Raw genomic sequence first — 16732 nt, 5'->3', positions numbered from 1 at the left:
ATTTATAATTACATACAAAAGGTATGTCGATGACATTTTTTTAGTCTGGAGAGGAAAGGACGACGATTTGGCGGGATTTTTGAATTTTCTTAAATTCTTTTTATAGTGACATAATTTTTACTTTGGAAAAAGAAGTTAATAAGATTTACCATTTTTGGATTTACTTCTGACTAAGTACAACAATGGAATAACTTTTGAAGTGTACAGAAAACCATTCGCTACGGATAATATTATCCAATTTAATTCCCTTTCTCCTGGCTAACACAAGTTTGCTGCTCTTAACTCATTCTTCTATATGATTATTTAATTTACCTCTCTCCAATGTAGCCTTTATAAAAGAGCACAAAATAATACAATCTATTGCAATCAACAATAACTTCCCTCTATCAAGTTTCAAAAAACTATATTTTAAGTTTTTTAATAAGTACAAACTTTGGTACCACATTGTACATCAGGAGGAAAGGGTACGTAATAATAAAAATTTTAGATGTATAACTTACTTTGGAGGTATTTCCCAAGGGGTGTGGCGAAATTCTTTAAACCTTTTAACATCTCAATCGCTTTTAAGACTTCTAATTCCGTAAAGCGAAATCTGGTTAAACCATTGGATAAGCCAGATCCGCTTTCGAAATCGGGAGTTTATAGTTTGCATTATGCCGATTGCCCTACGATTTATGTGGGACAGTCCGGGAGGAAAATTTCAACAAGGTTACAAGAACATCTAGGTCTGGTGAACAAGTTTAAAGCCACCGATATTGTCGAGACCAAGTCAGCGTTTGCCAATCATTTATTGTCAACAGGTCATAATTTTTCCTACCCCAATAATGTGGCAGTGGTTCATGACTGCCAGAAGGGCAAAAAGCTGGATCTTCTAGAGAAGCTAGAGGTTACAAGAGCGAAGAAGAGTCCAGTTTTAACTTGCGTTAACGACGTGTTCAATTTTGAGCCGGGACTCATTTTTAATAACATCTTGTAGCCCCTCCTTTCTTTTTAAGCTATCGTTTGAACGGTGTGGCCTAGCGGTCAACGCAGCAAACGGTAACAGTCTTGCTGCAAGGTTGTAGGTTCAAATCTCGATAGTTCCTTTTTACTTTTTATTATTTTCTTGTATTCAAGTTCTATGTTATTGTTTATTATATATTTGATGTCAGTTTTTTAAACTTATATTTTACCGTTCAGTGTGTGTATATTTGACCCAGTCGGGCGTGTTTTTAACCTTCTTGAGGTATGCCTGACTTTTTTGTTTTACTTTAAGGTCTTTTTGTAATTTTATTTGGTTTTGTTCACATTATTTTTTAGGTCTGATGATGTCTTAGGAGCGAAACACGTGTCACCACTCTAAAAAATTTAAGATTTTTTTTGAGACCGAGACTTTGTGTTGTTCTCCTTTGATTTAAGTAGTTTTGTGTTTATTCCAAGTATTTGATAATTTTAATTTCAGGCATGCAAATAATTAATCAAAGTCGTTCCTTTGAGGCAGATAAAAATATAGTTTATTTATTTATTTATGTATTTCGAGTATTTCATCTTTCAGGTCTTCCATTCAATTTCCTAAACATTTTTTTGACTTGTTTAGGATACTTTTTGTGGCATATTTAAACATCCATAGTATAATTTTTTATGTACCTATAATTTTCAGATATTTGAAGTCCGGATATTACCAGTAATAAGTTATTTTTCCCAGTTAATGAAAGTAGTTTCCAGTGAATTTCAGTAATTTTTTATTTCAGGACGTTTTTTCAACTTCAGATTATTGATTATCGACGCCCATTATTTCGAGTATCATTTTTTTTTAAATTTTATAAAATCATTCCTTGTATGTTCCAGGCACATATTAGAATCACATTAGGTTTTATTTCAGGCATTTGAAGCGTTTTTAGCCAGTCACTTTAAATTAAGACATTCAACGTCTTGCAGAATTTTTACCTAGAAAACTACATATTGCCGCTGGATGACTATAGAAATTAATTCTACCAACACGATGGAGTGCCTCCACATAATGGACCTTTAGTCAGTCATCCTCTGCAAAATATGTTTTTTTACCAATGGACCACGTTTTTGGCCAACCCACTCCCCGGATCTGACAGTACTTGATTTTTTAATCTGCGGCTTACACTCAAAGATAATGTTGATAACACCGCAGAACAACCAAGGAATATTGCATGCGGAGGGTCAGAATTGCAAAGAAACGCATCAGTTTGAACACATATTAGAATATTTTTTGTAACTTTTCGTTCAATTTGAATATTTTCTTTGATAATAACAAGTTAATTTTTCTGGTAATTTTTCTGCACGTTAAGTCTTACGTATTTACTTTATTTTGTTTCTTAGTCTTACATGTTTTGTATAATTTTATTTAAGTATTTAATTTGCTTTCTTTTTTCCTGAAATATGGTCGCAAATGTAAGATATGTATTTAAAATAACTTTATCACATTCTTCTTAAATAATAACTAAAATTAAATATTTTTCGTGTGTGTGATCGGTCATTTAATGGTCTCGTCATAGTTTATTATTGACAGTTTGCAAATGACAAATAGTGATATTATTTAACAATTATTTCTAATGCCTAATACGATTAACCCATTAACGCCTAGCGTTACCACATGGCTACGGCAAACACGTGACTACTCAAAGTGCTAGTAAACGCGCTAGTAAATTTGTTGCGAGCGTGTCATATCACCAATCACAGTGTGCAAAAAACCACGCGTTCGCTTAGTTTCCGTAAAAACTCCGCACTGTGTGTGTTTAGTGCGGTTAAATTTGATTGTTATTGAAACATTGTGAAAATATGGATATACAATTCCAGTAAGTATAATTTATTTTTTATGTGTAATAGTGGGGGATATTTTGTTACACTGTGATGCTCAGAATACTATGGCTTATCGTTGGCCAAATTTGGAATAAAATCCATTGATAAGTTATTACAAGGTTATTATAAGTTATTATAAGTGAGTTACAAGGGCGTAAACTTGTATGTTACCATATGGCAACACTAGGCGTTTGCACTAAGTGATTTCAAATAATTACAGATATGACTTTTCACTTGCGGAAGCGCTTGATATGGTGTATAACGATGATCTTGACGGCGATATTTACATTGAGCCACCAGAACCCAATGTAGACACAGATGAGGACTCAGCTGACGAGGACGATGGCCGGTAATAAGCCAACTTTTTATCGTAATTTGTTATTTTATGATCATTTTTTTTTCGTAGGCTAGTTGACAATTTGACAGCTCGACAGTTGCGAGCCCCGGCCGAAATGAGATTATACAATCACGAGAGATTGGGTACCCAATATGAGGTTGAATGTGATGCAAATATAGCAGATCAGGAAACAAATACTGTGCCTACTCCGGTTCTTGTGCAGGAATACACAACTTGGCTAAAAGATAGGCGAAACCAGTCTAAATCATTTATACCTCAGTGAGAAAAAGGCGCAGACTATGCAGTTGTACCGCCAAAATATTTTCCGCCACCAGATTATTCCAGATTTAAGCAAATGTCCGTAATTCAAATTTTCGAAGAGTTTATAGATGATGAATAAAACAGTTGGTGGCGGAAACTCGCAGGTATGCATTATTTTTGAACTGTCCAGACCCTAATATTACACCAGATGAAATTCGTTGCTTCATAGCAATATTATTTGTAGGCGGCTATAATAATTTGCCATCTAAAAGACAATATTGGAGCAGTGGCGATGATCTTAAAAATTTAGCTGTGTCTCAAGCAATGCGCCGTGATCGATTTTTACAGATCACTCGATTTCTTCATTGCTCTGATAATACAAAACTAGACAAAAATAATAAGTTCTACAAGATTCGGCCTGTCATAGAAATGTTAAAAAAAAACTGTTTGAAAAATTTCGTTCCGGAACAAAATTTGGCTTATGATGAGAGTATGGTTCGATATTTCGGGCGACATAGCTGCAAGCAATTTATTCGTGGAAAACCCATTAGATTTGGGTATAAAATTTGGAGCCTAAATACTACAGACGGCTATTTGGTAAATTTTGATGTTTATCAAGGTAAAAGTGCAAAATCTAATGCGGACTACGATTTATTGTTTGGCAAAGCTGCAAGCCCTTTGGTAGTAATGTTAGATGAATTGCCGCCAGAAAAAAAGGATTTGCGATATGAACTTTATATGGATAATTTGTTTTCAAACCCAGCGCTTTACTCATATTTGCAATTTCGTGGTTATTCTGCAACTGGAACAATTCGTGAAAACCGAATGCCCAAACAATGCCCCCTCACGAATAAAAAAATGTTTGTCAAAAAAGACCGTGGATATTTCGAAACAGCCATGGAGAAATCCGATGGCCATTTGTATGTGAGATGGATGGATAATTCAGTGGTAACTATGATGTCTACTTTACATGGGGCTCAAGAAATTGGATAAGTTAAAAGGTACTCACAACAACAAAAGAAAAATATAATGGATACACGACCAAAAGTTATTACGAAATATAATGCCCACATGGGAGGAACTGATCAGATGGACCAGAACCTTGGCTGCTATCGCATCGGTATTCGAGGAAGAAATGGTATTGGCCTTTGCTAACCTGGATTTTCGATGTTGCTCTTCAAAGCTCCTGGATACTATACAATCGATCTCGAAAACAAAAGGTTTCACAGTTAGAGTGTAAAAGAGAGGTGGCGACCGTATACTTGAAAGAATTTCAAGTTTTGCCAAGGATCTGGGCGACGAGCTTCTGCATTGGAATCTTCAGATTCGCGAGTTTCGGATAATATCCGGTTTGTCGTCGTTTTGACCATTTAGTTCAACAAACAACACAAAACAAACGAAGACGATGTGCACTCAAAACATGCAACTCCTAGTAAGAACCATGTGTTCAAAATGTGATGTAGCTCTTTGTATTTCTTGCTTTGCACCTTATCATTCCCGTTAACTTAAACCTGTTTACTTATTTTATATTACTTAGTATAACGTTCTATAATAAAATTTTAATATTTTCTAATTAAAAAGATTGTTTCAATTTTAGGTAGTGTAAAGTCGTAGCGTTACCATATGGTAACTGCTAATATCTCAAAATGTAAGTAGCTAAAATTAAAAAACTAAATTTTTACAGCTTCCTGAACGTATTTTTAGTAATCTTAAAAGAGCATAAAAAAGTAGCATAAAAAAAAATTCCGGCGCTAATGGGTTAAATTACAAAAATAGGAAGTTTCATATAAATTCTATTAAAATTGGTTTCTCTCTATAAGGAACCTTTTTCTCTATAGGAAAAATGGATAATTATATAGTAGGGTCTGCAAAGGTCATTTTTAACACAAAAATTTAAATAAGTCAAAAACGGTTAGTCAAAGTCAAAGTCAAATATTGCTTTATTGTTATAACATTAAAATGTTTTTAACAAAGCTAGAAAAATTAAAACTTACAAACTACAAGTATAAAATTTTAAATTAAAAAAGAAATATTTAAGACACAAATATAAAATACGAACATACATACTAAAACATAACCATTGATCTTATATATATAATCAGTCACTTAAAGTATATCATTAAAAAATTCTTCAACATAGTAATAGGTCTTAGCAGCAAGCAATCTCTTAAAATGTTTTTTGAAAATCCTAGGCGAAGTTAAGTTTTTAATAATGATAGGCAGATGATTAAAGATAGAAATACTGTCGTAAAAAATTGATTTTTTTGTTAAAGCTGAAGTAGGTCGAGGAAGGTGCAAAATCATCTGACTTCTGCTTGGGTACCGAGCACTCCTGACCATGAACCTTTCTCTGTACTTATAGATTATGCAAGCAGTCTCAAGAATATACAGACATGGGAGAGTTAGTATTTTATTTTGGTGAAATAGAGGACGACATGAATCCCGGGGGTTAGCCCCACATATATATATGGAATGGCCCGTTTTTGAATAACAAACAACATTTGAATAATGTAACTGCTTGCACTTCCCCAGAAAGCGATACCGTAGCGAAGGTGGGATTCAAAGAGGGAACAATAAACGGACTTGCCAATTTTTGGACCAAGTTCCTGTACACTGATCCTGATAGCATAACAACCAGATGTTAGCTTTTTGGCCAGAAGATTTATATGTGTGTCAAATTTGAGATCTTTGTCAATGAAAATTCCAGGAAATTTGCTGTCAGGGTTAATCTGAATTGGATCACCATCTATCGAAACATCTTTAAGATTACATTTAAAACATAGCAAATTAGTTTTTGTTGGATTAAATGTAAGTAAATTAGAGTCACACCACCTTTTCACCATCTTAAGATCCTCCAGGATGATCTTATGGAAAGAATCGAGAGTCCAAAGCCTGCCACAATATTGTGGAATCATCTGCAAATATAGTGAAGACACCGCGAATAGAGAGATCAGCCAGATCATTTATGTAAAGCAAAAATAGAACTGGGCCTAAGACTGAGCCCTGAGGCACTCCCCATCTAATAAAGCTATATTCTGAGTATTTTGACCCAACCAAAACCCGTTGCCGTCGACCTCGCAGGAACGAAGAAAACCATGATAGAGGAAACCCTCTAAAATCGTAGCGGTGGAGCTTCAGCAGCAGAATGTCATGACTAACACAGTCAAAAGCTTTTGACAGATCACAAAAAACAGCCGCCGAAACTCCTCCGCCATTGATATGAGAGTACAAGTCCTGAAGAAGATGGTATAGAACATCATTTGTATTGGTATTCTCGCGAAAACCGAACTGACCCTTACTAAGGATGTTATTTGTATTAATAAAAGACAGCATACGAGTTTTCACCATTTTTTCTATGATTTTTGACATGGTGGATAGAAGTGATATTGGCCGGAAATTAGAAGGATTCTTCATGTATCCGTCTTTGTGGACTGGAATGACTTTGGCTGTTTTTAGACAAGAGGGAAATGTTCCTGTTTCCCATGACTGGTTAATTGCTTTTACCAGGACCGTTAAGGCTGAATCAGGAATATTGAGAAGAATGTTCGCAGATATGCCATCCTCACCTGCACTGTTTTTGTTTTTTATCGATTTTAAGACGCCTTTTAATTCTGTCAGATCAGTTGGAAAAAACAGAAAGGAGTCTGAAACGTTGACAGCTGACAAGTAAGTCATTGGATCTACTGATGGAGTCAAGCGTTGTTGGAGATTATCTGCTATACTGCAATAAAAGTTGTTAAGCGCGTTTGGGGAAACATTGAGAACGGAAGCAGGGCAATGAGAGTTTTTATTGCGTATGTCGTTTATAATATTCCAACATTCCTTCTGCGAATTTTGGGACTTGATCAGCCTGTTGGAATAATATTGTTCCTTGAAGAGTCTTATTAAGCGACGAAATATGAAGCGATATTTAGCAAAATACTCATTGAAATAAAGAGATGATGTATATTTCCTGATGGTATGGAGCGAACTAAGATTTTTTGAAGAAATAGTTAGACCCTTAGTAAACCACTCTTTTTTAGACAATTGTTTGCGTTTTATGTTTTTGATAGGAAAAGCTGCATTAAACAAGTCAACAATCCTATTGTGTAAAGCAGATATAGAGTCATCTGATTCAAGAATTGTGTCCCAGTTAGAAGAGGCGCATAAATTGTTAAATTGTTTGTAATTTGTAGTGCTAAAAACTCGGCCAAAATGTGGTAGAGATTTTGCTTGCTGTTTAGGTTGTAAAACGTTAAAAAAAAATTGCTTCATGGTCGGACAGTGCAGCATTTTCAACGGTACATATAGTGATCTCAGAACAATAGTTAGAGCACACATAGTCAATAATACTCGAAGAGAATCGAGCAATACGTGTCGACGGTTAGACTTAGATATAGAACATTATACCTAAAAGTATTTAGATTCTGATGTAGAATGCAAAAATGTAATACCATATAAGATGTTTAATTTAAAATAACGAAGTTGACATCTACCAAGTAGTAAAGATGAAACATTAAGTTCCATCAAAATCACCTAGTATATAAAAACGTTTATTTATAAAATTCTCACAGGATATGTAGCATCAAAGTTGGGTTTATCGTGAGGTCTAACTCGTTAAAAGGTCGTCCGCGTTTTAATATTAAAAGTGGAACTTTAGTTCAAAAGTTATCGCTTTCGTGGGCATTTATCGCTTAGACATGTTAAAAAAAATTGATATGGTCTATTTATTTTGGGTGTTTGTTAGCTACTGCACGTTTGTGATTAGGATTAGGTCATTGGTACTCGATAATGAACTGTATCTATGTATAAATAATAAAAATGTTATGATAATTTTGGTCTTTAATAGTAGAAAAAGATGAGGCAACATACATTACCAAATTTCAGGCCTGATAATCAATTTGAAAAAATGATTGTCGCATGTAGTGAGTTCAATTATATGAGAAAACGACATTTTAAAAATAATTTGGGCTGAATTTCTCCTCCATGCAACATCTGCAGCATTAAAAAATACAATATTCAATTCAAAATTAAAATGTTGGCAATGTTTAAACAAGGCTGTTCAATGGATCAATCTAAATGAAATATTTTGCAGTCAACGTTAAACAGGAAACAGTATAACGTGTTAAAAATAGAAACTACAACTAAAGGGGTAATAAAAGTTTAAAAATAGGACCTAACTGGCACTCTATTCTAGGTTTTTTTTTGTGGAAAAATTCACTAAATAAAGTTTGATATGGTGAACATTTTTTACCTTTACCCTCTCTGTCAAGTTCTAAACTTGATTTTTTGTTATAAATGATATAATGATTATTTGTTATAATTGATTTTATGTTAATTTTGTGCGTCCAATTAAGTCTAAGTATAAAATAAAATCGATAAAAATATTTTTATCAAAGTAAAGAAAATAACACATACGAATGGAAATTTTGTTAATTCAATCCCTGGAAGCTACGAAAAAATATTTTCAATTCCAGAAAGAGATAAAAAGTCGCATCAAAAACTTGGAAAACATAAAAATGTATTTTTCAAATCCTGGCAAACACAAGAAAATGGAATTCCTGGAGGGTACGAAGAAATTATGTCCAACGCCTAGAAGACATGGCTCAGATATCCTGGAAGATCTGACACATTTTTTTTATTTCCCTGGAAAACACAAGAAAATTATTTTACATTCTTAAAATGCATGAAAAATTGTTGGCAATCCCTGGAAGACGTAAAAAATCATTCAAAAAGCGTCGAAAACATAGATTAACAAAATTCAATCCCTAAAAGAAAAAAAATATATATTTCCATTTTTGGCAATAGACCTTAAAAATAGCTTTAAAGATCTGGAACAGATGAAAAATGATTACAAAAACTATTATAAATAATTGAAAATAAAGAAATATTATAATTGCATAAAAAAATCCTCAACAAAATTTCTTAACTAATCACGTTTGTTCTTTAATTAATACAATACCACAAAAATTTCAAAAAAATACAAGGAGATACCAAGATTTGCCTAAAAGTATCATATTATTCCATGAAAATGCTCTTTTAGTTGGCAACTTAAAGATGTTTTTTTTGTCGATCGAATTACCGATGTCATAATAATTTTTGATAACGCTTTCATTATATTAATATATCTAGATACATCTGTACGAGATGATCACCATGTTGAATTTAAACGTTTACGTAATTTTTTTTATTTATCTATAAAGCTACTTAATGATACTACCTGTTTATAGTGTCTGCTTTAATTGATTTAGTAGGTTGTAAATGTTATATCAACGATCATCTTATAGTCCACATTTTTGTGACTTATATTCCACCTCAACTTTCCAGTTTAGCCTTTGAACAAATTCTGGATCTGTTTTCGCACATGTTAAATGACTGCAAAAATGTCCTGGTAATGGAAGATTTTAATGTACCATTCTATGAATCTGAACGACCTGACAGTAAAGCTCATAATCTGAAATATTTTGCAGACCTCACAGGTCTTACGCAGCTCAATTCAATATTAAACATAAATAACCGTAAGATGGATCTCATATTCACAAACATATCCGGGATTGTATCTCATGACACTGCACCTTTGTTGGCTGAGGATAATTATCATCCCGCACTTTCAATATCTTTTGATTGGCAAGTAGCTAAACTATCCAATTTTACAACAAATAATTTATGTAAGTCATATAACTTTAAGAGAGCTGATTTTCCAGGTCTTTATACATCTTTGTATAATGTAGACTGGTTGTTTCTAAATAATTTAAATAGCATTAATTTGGCCTATCAACTATTTTACGACAAGCTTTACCAACTGCTTGATTTGCATGTTCTTTTATTTAAAATTAATAAAAAGAAGAGGTGGTTTCCATCCTGGTATTCTACTGAATCTAAACACAATATAAAACTTAAAGCAAAATATCACAAGGCATTTAAAAATTCAGCTAGTAACTACCACTTTAATGAATTTAAAAGATTTAGAACTATTGTTAAATCACAGATAAATACTTGTTATACATCTTATATAAATGAAATTCAAAATAGTATATCTACTAATCCTGCTTTATTCTGGTCATATATACAGACAAAGAAGGGTTGTTCAAGAATACCAGGTAGAATACATGACCATTACGGAGTGTATGAGGAACCGAATCACATAGTAAATGCATTTGCGTCCTATTTCCAAAGTGTTTATACCTCTACAAACAATGATGAAACTGACCATCTGTTATTCAATCCAAATGATAACCATGTAGTTTCAAATCTCTGTGTGCATATAGATGATATTTCTGAGTTGGAAATTGAGCAAACTTTGAAAAATATGAAGAGTAAGTCTAGTTCGGGCCATGATCTTATTCCCTGTTTTCTACTAAAAGATTGTAGTGCTGTTTTCGCTGAGCCTCTTAAATATCGTTTTAATTTGGCCTTAAAGACATGCACATCTTCGGCATGCTGGAAACTGGCTAGGGTATGTCCGATATTGAAAAAGGGGAATGCTTCTGATATTGCCAATTACAGACCAATTGCGATTCTCAGTAGTTTTGGAAAGGTCTTTGAGAAAGTCATATACAACCGTATGTTTCCAGCAGTTCATAGACTCATCGCCACTCAGCAACATGGATTTATGCCCCAACGTTCTACAATGTCTAATCTGCTTCAATTAACTCAAATTTTAAGTGATGCTATTGATGACGTCGGCCAGACTGATGTAGTTTACACAGACTTCTCAAAGGCCTTTGACTGAATTGATCATTTTACTGTTCTTTTGGATTTAGTCCATCACTTGTCTCTTTTTTAGGTCATATCTTACTTCAAGGCAACAATTTGTTTCTTATAACGGCTTCAAGTCTGAGTTGTATTTGGCTTCATCTGGGGTGGATCGAATTTGGGGCCTTTACTGTTCTTATTTTTCATCAATGACCTTTCCCGCGCCTTAGCTTGTGAAAACTGACTGTTTGTCGACGATTTGAAAATATATAGCAGAATCAATAGTATTGACGACTGTGTATTTCTCCAACATCAACTTAATATTTTACACACCTGGTGTATAAAGAATAAACTTGAAGTAAATATATCTAAATGTAAAGTCGTGACATTCACTCGGAAACGTAAACCATTAAATTTGACTCAATCAACCGTGCGATAGCAGCACGAGGAATACATCCCATGATTGGCGGCTGGATAACCCAAATGCTAAATCATAGGAAAGTAGCAGCAAATCTCAACAGCACAACGGTTAAGGCCAAAGTGTGCAGGGGAACACCGCAAGGGGGCGTACTGTCACCGCTGCTGTGGAACCTTGTATCGGACAGCTTGCTGACACGACTGGAGAGGCAGCTTATTCTCGCTATAGGATATGCTGACGATATAGTCATCCTTACACGAGGGGGTAGTCAGGCTCATGTATTCGAAAAAATGCAAAGAGCCCTGACTACTGTCGAGCACTGGTGTGAGGAAGAACAACTAAGGGTAAATCCCACAAAAACTACTCTGGTTTCCTTTACCAAAAGAAGGAAACTAGAGCCCATTAGAAACATAAAATTTTATGGAGAAAATCTGCGACTTGAACACGAGGTCAAATATCTAGGTATAACCCTGGATAAAAAACTCAGCTTCAAGAAGCATGTAATCCAGGCTACAAATAAAGCCACGAAAACTCTTATGTACTGTAAGAGAATGTTCGGTAGATCATGGGGACTGTCACCAAAAATGGTACATTGGATGTACACGACAATAGTTAGACCCATCATTACATACGCAGCACCTATATGGTGGCATGCGGCAGAAAAGAGGACTGTAATATAGATACTCAACAAAACACAACGAATAGCATGTCTGGGCATAACAGGAGCGATGTCAACAACGCCGACTGCTGCCCTAGAGAACCTGATAGGACTAAGCCCGCTACACTTAGTGGTACGGGCTGAAGCTATTAACGGGGGCGAAAAGACTGCTGGCGCAACAATCCTATCGAAAGATGGGCACAATGCCTTATTTGACAAGATACAGGACCTTGGGCGCCTGGCCCTAAGAACAGACAGAACCAAGGTCACATACCTAGACAAACCTTTTGTCATCAAAGAGAAAAGGGGACCACTGGACGCAGAAGCGGACTCAGGAGGCTCAGGCAAAGAGGTTACTCAGTATGGCACACGGCAACCAAACGATCCAAGATCGGGGTAGCTGTGGGAATGGTGGAGAACGAACAACCTGGGTCTGGAAACAACAAATTTATAGGCAAGCATAATAGGAATACAAACCTGTGTCCAACTGATGAGAGAAGGGCTGCCAAGAGGCAAAACCTTCGCAATTTTCACAGGAGACCAGGCTGCAACACTTGCACTACAACAGTTTGAGACTAAGTCAAGGACTGTGCAAAGCTGCTGGGAGGATCTCAGGAACCTCGCCGAAGTGCATAATAGGCCAGAGATAATCCTAGCAGAGAATACGGGCAATAATAAGGCTGCAAGAAGGGCTATCCAACTTGCAACTCAGGGAGCCAGCAACAGCCTGGTAGGCTTTGAACCAACATGTTGTGTCAACGATAAAACCTGGAAGAGGGAAATCGGCAACTGGCTAACAAACCAGAACAAATCCTACTGGGAACAGCTGCCAAAGATGGAACAATCCAAACAACTTATAGGCAGCCCACCCTTCAGGAAGGGTGAGAACATACTGGGCCTCTCCAGACAACAACTGCGAAGGGTCGCGGGGCTATTTATAGGCCATGCGCCCAGAAGGAAACACCTGCATACGCTAGGGAAATCAGTTACCTCGCTATGTAGGGGATGTAATGAGGAGGACGAAACAACTCTTCACATACTGTGCTTCTATGAAGCATTTAATCAAACCAGGGCAACATTCCTGGGGGAAGAGAAACCCTCACCAGAGGGTATAAGAAATCTACCACTGGGCACAATCCTGGACTTCCTTGAAGCTACAGAATTGAACCTGTGAGACTAAACATATGGGACACAATAGGACTGCTTCTTAGCAGACCGCAGTGTAGGGAGCCACAAGGCACCACCCAGCGGTGGAGTTTTAGTGGGTACAGGACGAAACAGACTCGACACTGAGTCCCACACTACTAGGGGCGACCCAAAAAAAAAAAAAAAAAAAAACATTCCCTATTACATTTGATACCCAACCCCAACTGACATTTATTCCCCACACTCAGTCAGTCCTTTCATCCGCAAATAGAGTTTTAGGTTTCATAATGAGAAACTGTAAACAATTTACTAATATTACATCTCTTAAAACACTGTTTTACTCACTAGTTCGATCAAGACTTGAATATTGCAGCTTAGTGTGGTATCCAATATATCAGATTTATGTTATGGCTCTAGAGAATGTTCAAAGAAAATTCCTCAAATTTTTGCATTTGAAGGAAACTGGTGTCTATCCTCAAAGAGGATTTGATAATGCTCTTTTACTCTCTCAGATTAATATCGATTCTCTTAATTTTCGAAGGATGCTTGTTTCTAATAACTTTGTATATAGGCTTACTCACAATCTTATTGATTCGCCCCATCTTTTATCAATGTTAAACTTTAGAGTACCAAGATGTAACTCACGGCTTACCGAAACATTTTATTGTCCTCATTCGAGAACTAACATTGGTAAGAAGTCACCAATTTTTGTTATGACCACAAATTTTAACAGCATCTCTGCTTTGTGCGATATACATAACTGTTCTCTTAGACAAGTAGGTATTTTCATTAGAGAAATTTTTTCCCCTCTTATTTAAGTTAGATTTTATATCTGTTACTTGGTGTGCTAGCTTTGTTCTGTAAATGGTTTTGTACTGTTGGACAATAAACAATAAACAAATATCCGCCATCTTTTAATGATGTGGCCCAAATACAAGTTCAGTTGATCTAAAAAAAATCATACAAATTTCGTATAGTTTCAACGTTTTAAACCGAATCATTTAATACTTGGGTGTAATCATGGTAAAATAGAAAAGTGAAATTAACCTCATAACATTTAACAAAAATGTTTTTGATTCTAGTAAGCTTTTAAATAGTTCAAAAGAGCAAATAATTCAACTTCCAGATCAATACGAAGATTTAAAAAGAGAGCCCGGAAAGTCACATCTTCACTATAAGAAATAGTTTTATGACGTTGAATACACGTTTTTTTTTAATTTTGACTTGCCTGATAGTCAACTAGAGCCTAGAACTGACCAAAGTCGGGTAAAACGAGAAGCCAGTCGTTATGACAAATAAATGGGGTGTAAAAAAAGAATTTTTATAAACAGAATTATGGAACCTAAACTAAAATTTAATGGAAATCCAAATTACTTTGATTTCAAACATACCAACTTTTGTTTATGATATTGGTAAGCCATTTACACAGCAGCTTATCTCATTTCGACAGAGTTTTTTAAAGGAATAAAATATAAATAGCACAATCTCATTAAAGGAACTGCTTGAATTTGTTTTAATTTAAAATTTATCCTCTAGTTCTAGTTTTACAGAAAACATTACTGCATGTGTTTTTGTAACATTACATTGCAGTTGCTTCAGCAGAACGCTCTTTTTCCACGCTGAAACTAAACAAAAATTATTTGAGAAATGTAATGACTCATGAAAGACTCTCTGTACTTTATTTATTTGAATTTAGATAAAATTATTAAAGTGTTTGCAACAAGAAACTCGCGCAAGCTAAATTTTTTACTTTTTAGGTTGATCTGATTAGACTGAATCCGATTTCATTAGGAATAATTTAGAATAGACATAAATTTTTATACTAATATCTACATTTATAAAAACATACTTTTTTGTGTATAATTTTTAGCTTTATGAAATAAGTATGTAATAGATACCAAATATAAGGAAATTGGCTACATATCTTTTAAATCTTAAGAGAAAAAATTGCATACAAACACCATAAAAAATTATTAAAAACACAATTAGTAACTTTCCTGCAAATACTTAAAATGTGGGTAATTTTACCGAAAACAATATTCTGTAGTAGCGAATTTTCAAATGGGTTTTTTTCCTCAAAAAAAAAACAAAAAAAAATTATTTTGACATTTTAATCGTGCCTAGAATTATAAACCCAACCCGACTTTTCTGAAAAGTTAAAATAGGTAATGAACTTGAAATTATGGGAGAATAGGTTCGACACTAAGAGGTAAAAAAACGTTCCTATAACGTCATTTTACGGTAATGAGTACATTTTTTACAGACATAATTTTTTGAAAATTCGTGCTTTTATTGTTGGGTTAGATTGGGTTGAATTGGGATTGGTTAAGTGGTAATAACACGCATTTTGGCGCTTTTCTCATTATTTCAGCTGCGATTAAATGTCAAAATATATTTTTATGTTTTTTTTGGTTATTGTTTCCGGTAAAATTATGCATATTTTAAGTCTAAGGTGCAATTTTCTGGAAAGCTGCTAAACCAAACGACTACCAAAAAAATGCAAAACTAACCTTCAGACATAATATACTAGAATACTAATACCGGCACATAATTTATTTTAAATAAACTCTTACCTGTCCTTGTATAACATTAATGTTAGGCTCATTATCGGAATTACTCCCAATCAGCTTACAATACAACTCAGGTCCTTCAGTATCAACCCCACAAGTGGCCGTAGCGGTAATATTCTTCCCTTCTGCCAAATTAAAATACGGCGGCGTTAAAGTTTCACATTTTATTAGTTCGGTAAGGGCCAAAAGGGCAATTACTAATATAAAAATGTGGGCTAGTGTATCCCCTTTAGGGGGCTTCGAGGGCCCCATTTTTTGTCTCTCGTATCCCACTCAATAATAAGAGAACGAAGCAGCTACTGTGAAAGTCGCGGTGGTACTAAACTGACGCTTTCGAAACGGACGGTCGGTGAGTTTTCGAAGATCGGAATCCCGGTACTTTCGGGGGATTCGGGCTGCGGTTGCGAATTTTGTTTTGAAAGGGGATCCTCAGGCGGACAGGACCGGAGTTTAGATGTAAATTTAGAAAAATCTTGCTGCATTCTTATAATGGGGAGTTACCTATAGAGTGAGAAGATCTCTTTGTGCTGCCTATAGACTTATTTATAAATAATGAATACTTGGTTATAAGTCGATACAGGGTGTTTCAAATTCGACCCTCAACATGGGGATCTCGGATTATATAAGAGTTTTTTTTTAAATACGTCGGCTTTTTCAAAAGGCATATACAGGTTGTTCATTTGAAAATTTCCCACCACGGATTTATGGAAAACCACTGTTTAACAAAAAAAACGCCGAAATGCGTCAAAAGGTTTGTCAAGGGGGACAACTTTCTAACCTTAAATTACTTCACCCCTTTTCACCCTCTGCCCCGCAGGGTCATCCCCTTAAAAATTTTAAATGGCAAGGGGTATCGA

General features: G+C 35.0%; 2 protein-coding genes across 2 annotated transcripts in view; one reads left to right on the top strand and one right to left on the bottom strand.

Moving 5' to 3' along the window:
• Positions 1-16205, bottom strand: part of LOC126739393 (laminin subunit alpha) — a 328515-nt gene extending 312310 nt beyond the window's left edge. Inside the window, exon 1 of the mRNA XM_050445058.1 lies at positions 15879-16205. Coding sequence (XP_050301015.1) covers positions 15879-16127 — 249 coding nt within the window. The 5' untranslated portion in view covers positions 16128-16205. The remainder of the gene's footprint in view (positions 1-15878) is intronic.
• Positions 2961-3503, top strand: LOC126739435 (uncharacterized). Its single transcript, XM_050445123.1, has 2 exons — positions 2961-3160; positions 3218-3503. Exons 1-2 carry the CDS (start codon positions 3063-3065, stop codon positions 3429-3431), a joined length of 312 nt encoding a protein of 103 aa, XP_050301080.1. The 5' UTR covers positions 2961-3062; the 3' UTR covers positions 3432-3503.
• Positions 16206-16732: the final 527 nt, after the last annotated feature.

This window comes from Anthonomus grandis, chromosome 8, assembly GCF_022605725.1.
Source record: "Anthonomus grandis grandis chromosome 8, icAntGran1.3, whole genome shotgun sequence".
Lineage (NCBI taxonomy): Eukaryota > Metazoa > Arthropoda > Insecta > Coleoptera > Curculionidae > Anthonomus > Anthonomus grandis.
The sequence above is the reverse complement of the archived record's forward strand: the minus strand, read 5'-3'. Positions and strand labels throughout refer to the sequence as shown.